Source organism: Prunus mume, linkage group LG2, assembly GCF_029339155.1.
Source record: "Prunus mume cultivar Tortuosa linkage group LG2, ASM2933915v1, whole genome shotgun sequence".
Lineage (NCBI taxonomy): Eukaryota > Viridiplantae > Streptophyta > Magnoliopsida > Rosales > Rosaceae > Prunus > Prunus mume.
This window is the reverse complement of record NC_142699.1, coordinates 11,865,829-11,882,771: the sequence shown is the minus strand read 5'-3', so window position 1 is coordinate 11,882,771 and position 16,943 is coordinate 11,865,829. Positions and strand designations below refer to the sequence as shown.

The 16,943-nt window shown below is 37.0% G+C and overlaps 3 protein-coding genes across 5 annotated transcripts; 1 reads left to right on the top strand and 2 right to left on the bottom strand.

Annotated features, from left to right (window-relative positions):
- Window positions 1-302: 302 nt before the first annotated feature.
- Window positions 303-2,657, bottom strand: LOC103320498 (uncharacterized). Its single transcript, XM_008222182.3, is given in 6 exon segments — window positions 303-515; window positions 1,286-1,471; window positions 1,798-1,910; window positions 2,005-2,132; window positions 2,217-2,340; window positions 2,343-2,657. Coding segments are annotated over 6 exon segments (807 nt in total). The 5' UTR covers window positions 2,569-2,657; the 3' UTR covers window positions 303-485.
- Window positions 2,658-3,112: 455 nt separating this feature from the next.
- On the bottom strand, window positions 3,113-5,010 carry LOC103320497 (RNA-binding protein 1-like). 3 transcript variants are annotated; one of them, XM_008222181.2, is made up of 3 exons: window positions 4,855-5,010; window positions 4,428-4,736; window positions 3,113-4,154 (listed from the first exon to the last, which is right to left on the bottom strand). In XM_008222181.2, exons 2-3 carry the CDS (start codon window positions 4,647-4,649, stop codon window positions 3,348-3,350), a joined length of 1,029 nt encoding a protein of 342 aa, XP_008220403.2. In that variant the 5' UTR covers window positions 4,650-4,736; window positions 4,855-5,010; the 3' UTR covers window positions 3,113-3,347. The 3 variants fall into 3 exon arrangements, with proteins under 3 accessions (XP_008220403.2, XP_088903749.1, XP_016647331.2); XM_089047623.1 differs by having other exon boundaries at window positions 4,843-4,942; XM_016791845.2 differs by lacking the exon at window positions 4,855-5,010 and having other exon boundaries at window positions 4,428-4,821.
- Window positions 5,011-13,214: 8,204 nt separating this feature from the next.
- Window positions 13,215-16,662, top strand: LOC103320496 (growth-regulating factor 6-like). Its single transcript, XM_008222180.2, has 4 exons — window positions 13,215-13,770; window positions 14,492-14,707; window positions 14,990-15,356; window positions 15,704-16,662. The coding sequence occupies exons 1-4, from the start codon at window positions 13,401-13,403 to the stop codon at window positions 16,521-16,523; spliced, it is 1,773 nt and encodes a 590-aa protein (XP_008220402.2). The 5' UTR covers window positions 13,215-13,400; the 3' UTR covers window positions 16,524-16,662.
- Window positions 16,663-16,943: the final 281 nt, after the last annotated feature.

The following is a 16,943-nucleotide window of genomic DNA, read 5'->3' as shown; positions in this document are numbered from 1 at the left end:
ATATTGATCCATTCTTTTTCACAACCACCGTATACTCTATATTTTTTGGTCAATTAAAGCTTGTTCAAGAATGGCTAAATACGAACTCAAAAACGGTGAAAAGAATTAGACAAAGGAGACGCTTCATCACAGAATTCAAAAGAACTAGTCAAGCAGTACAAACCAACAATTTCGACTTCCATTATTGCTATAGCGTATTCTGTAACCATGCGGCCAACAAAAGACTCTTACCCAAAGCCACCTTCTCACCCAGATTAAATGGGATAGGAAGAATAAATATAAATAAACTGGTGGAAAGTCCGTCAAACAAACAAGTATTCTCTTCATAAATCAATCTCGTTTCTTATCTTACACTCTTTATGTTTCACAATGTACGTCAAAGGAAACTATCCAAAGGGCTTATAAGTATGAGAAGAACTGAAATGAACTGATGTCAGGATTGGTAATAACAGTATGGTACAAGTAGATTGAATTAACCGCCATCATCACCACCTTCGTACTAATGATGTGAGCAACTGCAACAAATTTTAAACAGTTAATTGTTAGCAACAGTATGTCGAAATTCTCTACGAGTGTTGAAGTGTTGGAAGACAGATATGGAAAAAAAAAAACAAAACAAAACAAAACAAAATGTGGGCTCTGTCCAGTATAAAATACATTGTAAATTTTAACTATAAGATAATTAAAAAAAGGCTTAAATTAATAACAATCTACTATTCTCCAGTGTGGTAGGCATTGCAGCTATTCCCATACTAAAGGAAGATCTTGATCTATCTCTTCTTGTTAACAACAAGACTAAGGGCAAAATTTTAAATTTTATCATTTCAAAGTCTTGTTATTTCAAATGAACAGGGCAGTTTCTGGGAAGTATAAAATTAACAAACTAATTAAGATCAGAACTTGGAATGATTGTAGGCACAATATCAATTATACCTTTTCCCCCGTGCTGTATACAAACAACTTAGATGAAGGAACTCATGTGAAAAATGAGCAGCCTTTAGGACATGGGTTCTGGCTTACATATGGCCACTCTACATGCTTCAAATTCCAAGCACAATATGCAAGAACTTTCACACTGAACCATTTTCTAAAACAAGCAAACTACTCCCTACCATGAGATCGAGTGCAAGGAACCTATTCTCGTCATATACACTGAGATTAATTTGTTTGTACCAGTACAGGAAACAACATTATCCAGGAAAACTTGCATTTGTGAAGGCAAAATACTATAACTATGACATTAAGAAATTCCAAATGACAGTTTATGCCAATAATATTTTTGTACCTCAAACAATTCAAATGGACTGCCACGCCGATATACATCACTCTTCTTGCTCTTATCTCCAGGAAGAAATTTATACAAAAGTGCTCTCCATCCAAGAAGTAAAACAGCAGTGCTCCCCATTGTTACAAGTATAAATTTGTATGGTGGAAGGTGGCCTGCTGTTGATGCCCTTATGATTATCCCAAGCTGCCAAAAAAGTAAAATGGAAGATGGAGTGACATCAGGTGTCTAGTAAACTTAGTGCACAGCAATAGAATGGAAAGCATCACTCAGTAAAACAGCTATGCTCTAATGCAAAATGTTTCAAATTAACAGATCATGCAAATCAAAAGACAAAACTCGAAGAAACAATAATAGAGATAAGATGGAGCGGCAAAGTGGATTATAATTTTATAAATGAAAGCCTTGCATAATAAACTTAATTGCTTCCTCTCAAGCTACAAGAAGCAATACCACTCTGAAACTATGGAAATCGAAACCAAATACTTAAAGCTCCAAACATATTAACTTACTGGAATCCCCAGGGCCCATGACTTAGCTGTAGCAGTAAGAGCCTTTGACTGACCATTGACTCCACGTCCATCCTTCCCATAGCCTCCAAGGAAATAAGCACTCAAAAACCACCCTGTTCAACCACATTTGGCTTTTTGGTTAAAACAAAGACCCAAGGCCATGCTTTCTTTCAATCTCAAAACAACCTTAACAATGAACAAGCATACCGGCGATAAAAGGGTCAGCTGTGCGCAGGGTTTCAAATTCAAAAACAGAAAACCCATGACTGAATCTTCCAATTGCAGCAAACGTAAGCAAAGCCAAAACATCCCCACCAGCAAGCAATGCCACTCGACTGAAACACAACCCACAAACTGAAATCAATAAACAAAATTTCAAAATTCAAGTAATTTTTTCTTTCCAAAATTGTTCAAATTACCCCCATTTGCGTAAACGAGAAGACGAACTGGGCTTCTCGAACTGAATGACACCTTCCAAGGGTATGTTCTCCTGACCCACGAAAACTGGTTGATCATTGTCCAAAGAAGGAGGAGGCGGAGGGCTGGTGAGCTAGAAAAGGCCTGTTTGGTTGCGGCTGAAGTCGAATCGATGCCTCCATCGGCCTTCGCAAGCGTGATATTGAGGGATTTCGAAGGGTTTGTTTTGGAAGCGAACCTGGGTTTGCGGTTAGAGAAGAGAGGTGGATTTGGGTTTATGAATTTGGGAGGGGACGAGAGAGAACAGCGTCTGGCCGATAAGGCTCCGCTTGGAGCTTGGCCGAGCACTAGCATTTTTGCGCTCTCAGTTTTGTTGTTTCTTCAGCTGCCCCGCTTGAATCGCTTTAACAACACCACAAGTTTCAGTGCAGCCCAAGTAGACGAAACGCCATCGTTTTCGTTTCTTGTCTCGTTTGGTTTGGGCCTTGACGAAATTTCATAATTTTTCTGGTTTATATTTGTTGTACCCGCAGTTTCGTTAAATTTTCTTCATATTTCTTAACTTCAGTCAATGACATTTTTTAAAACAAGCGATAATCTAAACTACAGATCGAGAGGGGGTGTTTTGGTATATATACGATATTTAAATTTTATTTTCCAACACAAAGTCATCCATATATATAAACTTGACGTGCATATCCAATTTGATTAGGTTAATTAATTAACAAGAGACTTTGGATGAACGCCCCCATTACTTCCTATTTTATTTATAATGTAAAAGAGTGAGAGATGAAATCATGGGAGATGAGTGAATTTTCTTCGCAATTTGAAGTAGAGGGAAATCATGTTAAGGAAAGGATCAAACAAAGAATCCAGCAACACCCATCAAGGATTGGCCTTCTCTTTGAATGCAAAGAACTATGGGCCACCTCATAATTGCCAATGGATTACAACAGAAACAGGTTAAATTAAAATGTATTTACAATTTCCAACAGGAAATGAATGGCCAATGTGACTAATGATTTGTACAAATTAACTCCAATCACGCAAATGCTTTCAGTCCCAAACCTAACTACCTGAATTATGAATTACAGAGGTCACAGTCCTGTGTAGATAGGTGGTGAAGTTATCCATCAAGACCTCTTTGAATTTCTTTTCTTCAAACCAGCACTGTTGCTTCCAGAATCCACATCTAGTTTCTCCGCTTCAACCCGAGATGACTTCACAGAAGCTGGTGCCTGCCCATTGCCAAAAACAACCTGATTTGATATGCCACCAACAGCACCATGCCCCAGAATCCCACTATACCCACCTGCCACCAAGCCCCCACCACGCATGTGGCTCGGATATAAAGAGTTGCCATAAGGAAACATCCAGGCCTGAGGAGCAATTGGAGCAATGCCATAAGGAATCCCACCAGATCCTCCCGTAGGGTACCAACCGCCATAAACACCGGTTCCATACATAAATAGCCCAAACCCATTATAAGGTGTAGGACTAGGAAGAATCCCATATGGAGTAGGACTATAAGTATAAGGAGGGTAATTGACCGGTGTATAACCACTGTCGTTACTGTTATTCTCCTCCTTTGGCACAGCCTTCTTGACCTCCACAAACCTACCATTCAACTCATGAAAGCTTTGCTGCATAACATTCTCAACAGCATCCTCCGAAGCGAAGGTAACAAAACCAAACCCCCTAGGTCGGCGGGTTGTGTTGTCATACATCACCACTACATCCGTTACACTCCCAAACTTCTCAAAATAATCCTTAAACCCCTCCTCAGTCAGACTCGCTGATAAACCCCCAACAAATATCTTCCTTGTTCTAAACTGATTGTTGCTATTTTCAAAGCTTCTACTACTACTCCTACTCGACCAAGTACTTTGATGTTGGTTTCTGAGTTGTTCGCTTCTGGGAAAGGCTTTCTTTACATCTACCTATAAACAAAATTGATAATTAATTATGCAACCCATAAATAAAATCTCTGTTTTGGTTTTGCTGCAAAATGCAATGCAAGAAAGGAGACTATGATTCTGAAGTTTGCATTTTTAATTCCGTTTATCTGACTTATACAAGTAAATTTGGGGGAAATTATAATACTTTCTCACTATAAAAAAATCCCCTTTTTTCTCACAGCTTACATTTTCTCAGCAACCAAACAGAACGATTAAACAAAGCATGTAAGCAGATACGGCCAAGAGAAATCTTACCGTTCTCCCCAGAATCACATGGGGATCTTCTAGGGCTTTATCAACCGAAGACGAGTCAGAGAACCAGACGAAGCCGAAGCCTCTAGGGTGGTTGGTGCTGCGGTCCTTGGCGATGACCGAGCCCACAACGGTGCCGTAGCTCCGGAAATGGTATTTCAGTGTCTCTTCACTTGTCTCCCGAGAGATGCCCCCCACGAACAGCTTTGCTTGAACAGAGTCCATGGATAATTCAGCCCAAAAACCCTAGCTGTAGCTGCACAGAAACCCTAAAACCCTAAATTGCGCCAAAATCCCTAGAAACAGGACGAGCTACACGCAAATTAAAATTAATCAATAAAAACAAATAAGATAAAAATAAAAAGTAAAAGCTTTTGGTCAAGAAAGTTGATAAATTATTAACCAGCCCAAAACTCACAAGTTGACCTACCGAGTTGCAGTGACTCGTGAGCTTAGCTACCAATCCACGACGAACGAAACAAGTCAACAAAAGTCTACCTCGATTTGATTGATTATCTATAATCTATGGCCCAGGATCTGAGAGATCTACGACACTACGACTTCCTTATACATGTGGAAGACTAAACGCGGCGTCGAACCCTCTTCGTATCAATTTTTGGAAATGGGCTTGGGTGTTTGATGGCCCAACATCTCAGCTCTAAACATCTTTGCTTCAGGAATTGCCTCTGTTGTTTTTTTTGGGCTAGCTGTAGAATGTTGTTATTCTGGGCTTTTGAGTTACGCCACAAACAACAAAATTAAGAACTAAAAAAAATGCTGACATAGGTTAGGTCAGTTCACTAAGAGCATCTCCAACTAATATGTTAAAAATGCCATATAAACATTTAACAGTTAGAAATAACATCTCATATCACTCCAACCAAATTGTTAAACCTGATATGGAATGAAGGCTAGAGGTTCAGTCGTTACTTTTGACATCCCAAAAACAAAATATCAAATGAATATTTTATTATTTTTTAAAGATAATTGGCTGTTATTTTCATTTTTTATTTTTTTCTTCTTTATCTTGAATGATTTGACTATTACAAATGTTTTCCTTCTTTCTATTCAATTTATTTCCAATTTAAATCAACACTAATAATAATAATAATTTGACATATCAGATGGAGTGTAAAATTATATAAATGTCAAATTGTCACGTCAATTATCAAGTTTAAATTTGATGTTTAGTATTTAACATCTCCCTTGAAGATGCTTTAAGGTAGTTTGTCCGTTGTCTTGCACTCGAGTTCGATCTCTCTCCTTGTACATTAGTTACAATATCGCTTTCTCGAAAAATAGATAAAAAGAAAGAAAGAAAGAGATAGCATACTACATTTTCAAATAAGTAAACCGTTAAAAATATATTGAGTAAATAAAATGAAATAGTATACTTTTCAAATGGAGATTAAAAAAAAGAGTATGTTTTTAATCCCACTCGTACCATTTTATGCCACATTAATGAACATGATAATAATCAAAACAAAATTGAGAGTATAATGATCTAAAATTCACATTAGATAAGATTGTGAATCTGTACTAATCGGACTATAATATGTGGAAGAAAAGAAAAAAAAAGTTGGTGAGTTGGTTGTTTGCAGGAGGATTCAATCCCAAGATCTTCTCACATGCTAAAGCAAGAGGCAGCCAGTCACTAATATAATCCTTGAGTTCGTTTGCGTGCGAATATTCGAAAATCGTGTACAAATTTTAATTTCAAGGATAAGAAATTAAGAATCCACGTTAATCATTTATCTAATCAATCTGTTCCCCATTTTTTTATTTATTCGCATGTGGCTAGCTATAAGGTTTGAACAAGTCATGTTGTTTGATGAGACATGGACTTAGATAGAGACAATGCCCCTAATAAAGTCATTAGGTTCAATAATTTATTTACAAAGGATTTTTATACGTTATACGGTCTAAATATATGTTGTTATATTGTCAATATGAATCGATAGTATATAAGAACTTTTATTTGAATATGATGAACAGTTTGACAACATGACATTACTCATATAATCATTTAAGTAATCAAAATATTCTCCCAACCCTGAATTTAAATGGCATAAATTCATAAAATTGAAGGCGTACATATTTTGTTAATTGATAATAATACCATTCACCATGATCAAATCAAACTCCCAAGCTCTGCGTGACAAAGACACACATTTGGGATATTGTTGCCATGAGTGCCCCCATTAATCAAATATTTGAAAGATGCAGGGCAAAAGGGATTAATTAAAGTAAACCAAACAAAATGATGACATGAGAAGCATCTTTGGTGTTTTGTGCTTTAAGAATTAAACGAGGTTTAGCAGTCTCTCATGCATTTGGATATAGCTTATTATCTTTGTCATCTTCTCGTTGCCAAAACCATGACATATAATACCCAAAGCTCGTTGCTCATAAAAGCCAGCATTTCTTTCTGTAAATTATATCTTCGGGTTCTGGGTCGTCAAAATGGCGCAATGGCCATGCTAGTGGAGGCCATGAGTGGGAACCCAACTTCCAAGTAAATAAAAACCTACTCCAAGTGCTATATGAACCAACTTGTCGGAGTTTGATCCAAGGGTTGCATAGTTTAACTTTATATTACATGGAAAACGGCATCATCTTGAGCCATGTAGCCATCAAGCGAAGAACATGGCATTGGCATGCATGTAAAATTTGGATGGCATTTTGATTTGGACGAGAGTAATACTAGTAAACCATAAAACTTCTCGTCCCTTCATATGGTAATTTTAGAATGAGTAGCATCACGTATCAATTGAATCATAATCTTAAAATATTTATTTAATTTTTGGATATCAATTTATATGATAGTGTTTTATTTGTTTTTGTTTCAGTTTCGTGATTAACTTGTTTCATCGGCTATTATAAATCAGTTGTTACTATTTAATTTAGCAACATTGTGCGTCCGTGACAATAAGAAAAAAAACACAAAGATTGTGTTGTGTGATGACCTTTGAAAATGAAGAAAGACAACCTTGGAAACAGACAACCTTGGAACCCAATCAATCTAGTCTAGGAGAGGAGAGGAGAGGAGAGGAGAGGAGGGGCATGGTGGCTCCTTGAAGAATGAAGATTATAAACCCATTTGTTTATTTTGAGTTTGACCAAAAAACTAAAGGCGATAAGACATGCCTTTGGGATTACACATCCCCTTTGGATTTTGCAGGCCCTAGAAAAAATTAGGGTCTTGTTTTTTATGCCCTCCACATCGAAACCCGCAGGTTATTATCATTGTTTTTTTCTCAAGACCCAATGAATAATAATAATAATAATAATAATAATGTAAAACAGCTTTCCCTATGCAAGACATTTGTAACCCAGTATTCCGCGAACCAAAACCCTAACAAACTAACCCTAATATTTTATTATCATATAATGTAAGTTCCCAATGCCATTGTGTTATTCCATGTCTTGGAAACCCCGAGTAGTTTCTTCCTTGAACTCAGAGCTCAGAAAACAGAGAGATTTTCACAGAGATACTTTGTGAATATTTATACATACGTGTTTCATATCCGAATAATACATTTATTTTTCGTATAATTATGAAGTATGAAGTATTTTCCAAAATTTCAAGAAAGAAAAAAGAAGAAGCAAAGTTTGTCACATGACCATCATGAGCTCAACTTGGGCCCATGTGAATTATATAATGTGATATTGTGGGACCATATAATTATTATGTTTGGTTTTACTGTTTTTAGTCTTTTTTTTTTTCTTTTTGGGCAAAACAGTAGATATTCATTTGAAGAGCAGGGCACAAATATAGGATACAACAATAAGAACACAATTCCGGAAAGAGGTTCTTGTAAAACAAAGATTGAAACAATAACAACAACTAAGCACCAGTATTACAAGATTGTTAGAAAACAAATATACAGCTTGAACTCTAGCTAACAAGGAGTTACAAATAAGGAGGATCCTAATTATGCAACAATCAATGCTTAAATAAGATCAAGACAGATAACAAACTCTCAAACTTCATGAGACAGGAAATACCCCAAGAGTGGATGGCATAACCGCACAACTTCCACCAGGACATTCCAAATAATATCACATCTCCTAATCCCCTTGATCTCTAAGCACAATAAGAGTAGATCCACCAAAATTAGCAGCTCCACTTCCAAAATAAAGAGATCTACCACAAAAGTAGTAGGTCTAGTAAGATCATCCCCTGGAACCAAGGTGATTTGCAGATCTGGAGTTGGTTTTGGGTCGGGGGAAGAAGAAGAGTCGACAAAGTGGAATATGTTTTTAGTCTTCTCAATTTACATCATGCTTATATAAATTTATACTAATGTTTTCGAAACTACGGTCAAATCCCACGTTACTTTCTCAAATTTAAAATGACTTACTTACCCTATACTGTCAACTCCGTCCAAAATTTTGTTATTTTTTACAATGTGGCAAGGTGTTTTTTAAAACTCCATATGATAAATTAGAGAGTAAAGTTGAGTTTTAAAGGTTTTTTTTATTGGACTTTTGAGAATAAATGTCACCCCGTCGATTGTGAGTTAAGATGCTGCACAAAGTTGTATTAATTTGAGGATATTACTTGCTTCTTTCTCTGGAAGGAGATCTTTCCTGTAAATTATAATTTTACACAAATACAAAAATAATTCATAAAAAAAACATAGAAAAAAATTTCTACACACATCATATTATCATTGGTAAAAATGTACGAGTTACTACTTACAGTCTAAAAAGTGAAGTATTTTACAGTGGAAAAAGTGAAGTATTTTCTTTAATTTGAGGCTTTCAGAGTGTCAAATCAAATTACGAAGACGATACTTTTTGGGAAATTTCCGACTCGCCAATTATTATTCAGGTCTAGTTACAAATTCACAATAAATTATTATTATTTTTTGTTTTTTTCTGTTTTGAAAGAAAGAAAGTCAAAAGAGTCTGTACTGTAAGGAGATGAGGTTCAGCGCTGAATAGCGAAACTCGTCCACAAAATATCAGATGAGGGGATGGGTGTGTGGGCCCATTTAGTGGGGTGTGGGGGAAAAGCCCGTTTTTAAAGATGTACGAAGGGGATGACGTAAATGGGACAATGCACCCAGCCCATGGCTGTCGGCAAAGAGGAGGCGAACTTGGTCTTCCGAAACTCACTTTTTTTCTTGAAACCCAGCAAATAAATTTCATTTTATTTTCAAATTTTTGGTGATGGCCACTTGTCAGTCCAATAGGGTGGTGAAGTCTCTGTAGATAAAGACAAGCAGCGTAGGCGGGGATGTCCTGGTTCCACGTGTCACTTTCATCACCACAACCCCCTCTTGACACGTCAACGTTACACTAACCATAACTCCCACTCTCTCTCTCTCTCTCTCTCTCTCTCTCTCCTCAATTTTAAAATAAAAATAAAAATAATGAAAACCAAGGAAGAAGATGCAAGAGGCAAAGAGACAGGAAGGGAAAGGAATAGTGTCATTCCCCAGACGAGATGCATGCCAATGCCCAGAAATATTATCCAATATGTTATCTTTAGCAATACATACATAGATATATAATTTATTTTTTTTCGATTACAACACCAGTACTATTATTAATTTACACTGTTACAACTATCATAGTGGCGGGGGAGGCAACTGTTGATGAAGCAATTTGTATTTGGGGTAAGAAAAATAATTACTTTTAATTATTTATAATGTTCTGCACTATTTGTTTCGTAATGCAACTGCTTAAGTAAATTATTGTCAGTCATGTCTGCATCGTATTGTGACCAACTGCATACCTTCAATTTTGACAAGGAAACATCAAGCATGCTTCTCCAAAACCATCGTTTTCCACTTGTGTATATTTTCAAAATGCTCTACTTTCCAACTTGAACATTGTTGTAAAATGAGTGATTGATCGAAAATAGCAAAACAGTAGTATTTTCGTTTCCCACAAATGTTTTTGGTACAGAGGAGTTTGTCTTATAAGGTGGTAGTAACAGTAACGTAACATATAGTTCAAGAAATACTAGAACTAAATGTTTTGAGCATGCAATATTTTTGTGTCTGTAACTGGAATAAAATTGATTTGGGTTCTGCATGCATGCAGCATATGCCAATGTTGTTGTCGTAGCTTCACAGTTGGGAGACACTGCCTCCTTCCTGCCAGATTATATTAATCTTAACATCCCAAGTACTTTGGTACGGCCACTGTAAATCGACAAGACCAAAACCAAAGCAAAAAATCATACATTCTTCCCATTAGATTTTTTAATATATATATATATATATATATAAGCTTTTTACTTGGATTTAGTTATATTTATTTGGAAGGAACCACCTACACCGCAGCAATAAAGCGACCCGAACAACCGTACGAATGTAATAAATATCAATGCCTTGCCATCAAGTAACAAGTTTGTTTTTCCCCCTTTCGGGAATATCAAGTAGAGATATATTAAAGATGCAAATTAATGCTGTAATTTTCTGTTGTCCTAACTTTGCATTTGAATGTGTACAAATACTAATGCGAATCTTAGTAAAGCTTCTCAATTTGGAACATCAAATTGACCCGGTGACCCTATTTCGTAGTACCCTAGAGCCTGGCCCCTTGCCAGTCAATGCAAAATTGGACTGCCAAGCCAACTGCATACACTTTTTGGGTTTTTATGACGAAATAGGGAGGAGGGTCGATAAAGGATTAGACAAGGATACCTACGTGATAGGGTTCAGTCAAATTATCCGGGCCAGAGTTTGGTAGGGTTTTAATTAAAAATAATCAACTGGGATTAATCATAATAATTATATATGTTTTAGTTTTAGGGTGTGTGTGTATTATAATAGCCAAATTGATGCTTGCACAAGTGTACGCGGTTGGTCATATTTTGTTTAAGGGAAGCATGTGCACGCACGCAGCCGAGAGAGAGAGAGAGAGAGAGAGAGAATAGTTTTTAGAAACAAGTGGAAGAAGAAGAAGCAGAGGATTTGACCAAGTGGCTACACACGGAAGGAAAGAATCACTGGGTCCCAGTCTTGCACAATAAGAAAATCGTGTGCTGTGTAGAGAATAGAATTTTCAATATTTTTTATAATCTCTGCATACCTCATTACACGTAATGCAGAACATGTACAAATTATAATTTCTTTATAAATAAATAAATAAAAAGGCTACTAATGAAAGAAATATAGCCCAAATGGGTGGATTGGAATATTCAAACACAATCAATTCAATCTCTTTGACCACCATCTCCTTAACCACCCACGAAGGGCCTTTTTTCAACACAAGTATAGAATATAATTAATAAACTAATTAATCTGTCCATTTTGAATTAGTACAGCATATGTCTTCCTTGACCCACATGCAAGAATATAGCATACGGCGGAATTGCTATCCTAGTGAGGATTATCTTACATTTAGCAAACTCAAGTGTCCGAAAAAATGAAGGTACTTAATTGTTAAAATTGAGAATGTATGAATAAACATGATTTAAGAGTATAACTGCAAGAGCAGAGTACTAAAATGAAATTAACCATTTCTTTTAATCAAGTAAATTCAAATGTTCTTATAAGGCAAACAGATTCACATCTTGAATTGTAAGTTAAAATTTACGTTATGCTAGGTATACATATATCGTTGGGTTGTTTGATTTTGTGTTCTCATTTAGCGGAATAACTTATCTACAACCGGTGTATATCAAATTCTCTATGTTGAGAGCTGTCTTTTATGCTGAATTACCTATCATGCCGAATCGAGCGTGTGATTTAGAGAGAGTAGGAGTAAAGATGGAGGGGATGAGAATATGGAAGATGTGGTATTTGAGGTTAGAATATTGGACGCATTCGTATCACGTGGCAATGCATCTTTGTTCATGCAGCCCACCACTTGTTGGACCTTTTACCTTTATGACTCACAAACCCCCTCAAAACCGCTATCGGACTTTGCAAGGCAAAACCCACTTTTAACTATATACTAAAAGAACCTCAACAAAAAAAAAAAAAACTATAGCTTTATAATAATAATTATTATTAAATAATTAAAAGTCTCCTTAAAAAAAAAAGAGTTTTTATGAGCATGTCCGAGATTTTTTTTTAAAATAAATAAATTATGTTAGTGTTCGAGATTTAGTATAAAAGGGAACTATGTCATGAAAATGATCCATCAAATTTTTCCATCATTTATTACATATCTCATTTATTTATTGAAGAATACACATAGTGGCACATAAGAAATTTAACAAAATAAAAAGTCTCATGTAATGAATGATTCTACTCCAAATAACATCGAGACATTTTGTATAAAACTTTACACATGCTAAATAAGTGGTTAATTTGAGAATAATATCGATGTTGCTATTAGTTAACCAAAATTCTGTCTCTCTAAAATCTTAACACTACCTACCACAAGGCATCAGATTTTTCTATCATTTGTCCTCTAAAACATTGTATTAAATTAAATCAAATATTTAACTTAATTATCAAACTTGACAAGTAAGAAAATATTATTTGTTTAGTTAAAGAAGACAAGGACGGTGCAGAGAAGACATGCACATTTTACAAGCTCAAGGGATATCATAACTGAAATGAAAGTTTGTGAGTTTTGGTTTTTTGGTCTGAAAGTTTGTGAGTTACATACGTGGAAAATGAGTCAAACAAGTTTTCAGATTGAATCCCAATGCAATACTTGTCGTTGTGGAGATGCCATTGCCATATATAATCGAGTGTTTTTGTGACGGTAGCCTTTTTTTCTACCATAGTACAATTCTTGTGTGGTCAAGTTTTTTTCCCTCTCTCTCTCTCTCTCTCTCTCTCTCCAATTATTTAATATTTCAGTCAAAATATCAACTTGCTAAACAAAAACCAGCGTGGTTTTTCAGTTTCAGCCGAGGAGCTCTTAAAACGCGCCTCTCTACCCCCTAAAGCTTGTGTCTTTTTTAGGCAATGACCCAATGTTGCATTTTATCTTAAGCCTCTAGCTAGTGGGGGGGTTAAGACTTTAAATAAGTTCTTCGAAGGTGGGCTTTTTTCCTATATGGATTTTGGGGTGGTGGGTTTTGATGGGTTGGGGGGTGCAGCAGCAGAAACTGGTTTTGCTTCTCTCGCTAGTTCGTCATCAGATCAGGAGACCAAGCAGAAATGGTACGGATCTGGGTTCCACAAGCAGGGGAGATCTGCAGGCACTGTTGAAGAAGATTGGAGAAGCTCAAAACTGCCCAAGACTGATGATTTTCTTTCAGCTTCCAAGACAATGCCTAACAACAGCACTCATTTCTCTGATGGGCAGCAATTGCTGAGCTTCTCTAATTCTCCCAATTCAGAAGCTGTTTTGGTTGACAAGAGCACTCAGAATGCCTCATTGCCTTACTTTCACCAACCATTATCTGCTTACAGTAGAAGTGCAGGTACATAATCATCAGTTTAATTAAGTTGTTTATTATGTGGGTTTAATATTAGTTAACATATGGGCACTTGCATCATTGCATGGAGCTTTTGGGTTCATGAGGTTGGTTTTTGGCTTTTGGTAAAGATGTTGGCTTTGGTTGGTTCCCCAGGCAGAGGACTGGTGGAAGGTCTTTTCATGGAACATCCATGGTCTTGTTTTTGAGTCTTGTCAAGCGCTAAAAAAAGTGAAAATATTTTCTCTTCCTTAAAAATCTTTTGTCTCCTTGTTTTATGGGAGAGGATGGCCTTGGTAAAATTTCAGTACTTTGGATTAGTTGGGCACAAAAGAAGAAAAATTTATGAAGCCCGGATTGGAGGAGAAATAAGAACTAGCTAACAAAGACCTATTCTTTGATTGGTGCTGATTCCTTTTTCTCTTCCTTTTCTTTTTCTCATTCTTTCCCCTTCATTTTATCTTCTTCTAGCAAAAACAAGAAATTCATGATTGTTAATTTCTTGTTGTAGCCATAAATGCACAGTCAAGGTATAATTTTTGGGTATACTGCCAACTCCTTTTTTTATTTTTTATTTTTTATTTTTTATTTTATACACTTTCTTTATCTTCTACACTGATAAATAATTATCCCCTTTTTAAAAAAAATTTATCAGACAGTCAGGAAATGGTTTCTTAAGGTTTTGGCATTTCTGTCTGGTCTTTTCTTTACCTGGGTTCTGTTGCAGGCCACAATACTGGGAGCTTCAATGGTGCTGCCATGCACTGGGCTATAGCAGGGGCCAGAGGGCCATTTACTCCATCTCAATGGATGGAGTTAGAACACCAGGCCTTGATCTACAAATACATTACTGCAAATGTGCCTATACCATCTAATCTGCTCATCCCAATAAAGAAGGCCCTTGATTCTGCGTTTCCAAATGGACTTCAGAGGTCCAATACATGTATGTAACTTCATCCTTCTCTGTTCCTCAGGAAAATTAGAAAATGCTATTTATATGTACAGGGTAAAATGTTCAACTGTTAAGTACTAATCCAAGAACATTTCTTGTATCTATATTCCAGATGTTATTCTGTAAATTTTAGTATCATGTTTGTGCCTGACAATGAACATAACTTAGTCCAGAAGTCAAATTTCTGCATCCAAACCAAGATTGGGGTTTTTATTTCTTCATTCCTTTCTTGCATTCTAAGTTTTTCATTTTTGGGTGTGTGCATATGTGCAGTGGGATGGGGTTCTATCCATTTGGGATTCTCCAACAACACTGATCCTGAGCCAGGAAGGTGTCGTAGGACTGATGGGAAGAAATGGCGGTGCTGGAGAGATGCCGTTCCTGACCAAAAATATTGTGAGCGGCACATGAACAGAGGCCGCCACCGTTCAAGAAAGCCTGTGGAACCCGTCGCTGGAACCGCCGCCGCCACCACCACCACCACCACCTCAAAGCAGCTTATGCCTTCGGCTTCTTCATCAGCATCCTCGGTGTCCATTACCGCTGGCGGTGGTTCAAGCAGCCTCGGCATTGCCAACCAACAGCTCAAGAGCTCGCAGCCCGCTGCATCTAATTCTTCTGCAGCCACTCAGATGAACAGGTAAAGCAGATTCAATTTCATATCTTTTCAGCATTTATTCGTTTTTCAGGCTTCATTCTGGACATCTAAAATTGGCATTGTGGAGTAGTACCACATTCATTACTTTTACTACCTAAAGAATTGTGGAATCAATTATATCATCATCTTTTCAGTGCTGATGGTGACTGGTCTTTTTTACAATCTGAAGTTACTTCAATCTGCTTTATTTTGCACAATATTGATTGTATTGGTGGTCCTAGCTCAATTTTTATATTGCAAAAAAGTTGCTTTCCCCATTAAACACATATTCTCTTTCTTTCTGTTTTTTATAAAAAAAAAATTTAATTTTGATTTCTCTTTGTTTATAGGATGTTCGTGAACAAAGAGAATGTGGGTGAAAGAATGCATCAAACACCAGGCCCCTCCATGTTGTCTAAAGAGAACCCATTCTTGATCCAGAAACAGCAAATGGGATATGAAGAATCCTCAAGAACAGAGTTTGGGCTTGTCCCCTCTGACTCCCTCCTCAACCCATCACAGAAAGGGTCTTCTCTAATGAGCTGCAGAAACTATGGTTCTTCATCACAGAACCTGATTGACCCTGCAGAAACCAACTCACAACAGCATTCCCTTCGCCACTTCATCGACAATTGGCCTAAAAACCAATCCGATCGCCCAGCTATTTCTTGGCCTGACCAATTTGACATGCAATCAGACAGAACCCAGTTGTCAATTTCAATCCCCATTGCTTCCTCAGACTTCATACCATCCACTTCCTCTACAAACAATGAGAAGCTCACTCTCTCCCCCCTCCGGCTTTCGCGTGAACTAGACCCCAAGCCGATGGGTTTGGGAGTAGGCAGTGCCCTTAATGCACAAAACAATAAGCAAGCAAATTGGATCCCAATCAGTCGGGAGACTTCACTTGGTGGTCCTTTGGGGGAGGTTTTGCACCATACCAATAACAACACTGCAGCAGAATGCAAGAACTCTTCAGTGCTTAATCTTATGACACAGGAATGGGACAAGAACAGCCCTTCTTCATTAGGGTCATCTCCTACTGGGGTCTTACAGAAGACAGCATTCGGGTCTCTCTCAAATAGCAGTGCAGGGAGTAGCCCAAGAGCAGAGAATAATAACCTCCTTGGTTCCAGTATCTTGGACTCTTCCTCCTTGCCTGCCTTGTAATCATTTCACAAACTATGAGGCCATTAGGTGAAGGAACAAGATTCGGTTTTTATCTGTAGTGCCAAGCATAATTAGTCACAGTTAATTTGGAACTTTTTTTTCTTCTAAATATCTAGTCTTGTTTACGTATTTTCTTCAATTCCAGTATGTTTTCCTTTTGTGGTAGTTGGTTCCCTCAATTATACTGTGAAATAAGGTGCCTTCAGTCAATTCATAATTTGGGCTGCAAAAATTTATTTCTAGCCTAATCATGGGCTTAGCCTCACCAAATTGATAGGTGGGCTATGATTGGCCCAAAACTCACGTAGACAATAACCAGAGGCTGGTAGGTGATATTGATTTGTAGTTGTTTCATGTTCCTTTTGATAACAAAATGAAAAATTCACGCCAATTCCATCTCAACTATTAGGATGTACAATT

Coding starts and splice junctions, on each gene's coding strand:
- LOC103320496 (XM_008222180.2), top strand. CDS start 13,401: ATGGATTTTGGGGTGGTGGGTTTTGATGGGTTGGGGGGTGCAGCAGCA. Junction 14,708..14,989: donor ACTTCAGAGGTCCAATACAT/GTATGTAACTTC, acceptor GCATATGTGCAG/TGGGATGGGGTTCTATCCAT. Junction 15,357..15,703: donor GCAGCCACTCAGATGAACAG/GTAAAGCAGATT, acceptor CTTTGTTTATAG/GATGTTCGTGAACAAAGAGA.
- LOC103320497 (XM_008222181.2), bottom strand. CDS start 4,649: ATGGACTCTGTTCAAGCAAAGCTGTTCGTGGGGGGCATCTCTCGGGAG. Junction 4,155..4,427: donor ATGTGATTCTGGGGAGAACG/GTAAGATTTCTC, acceptor TTTTGTTTATAG/GTAGATGTAAAGAAAGCCTT.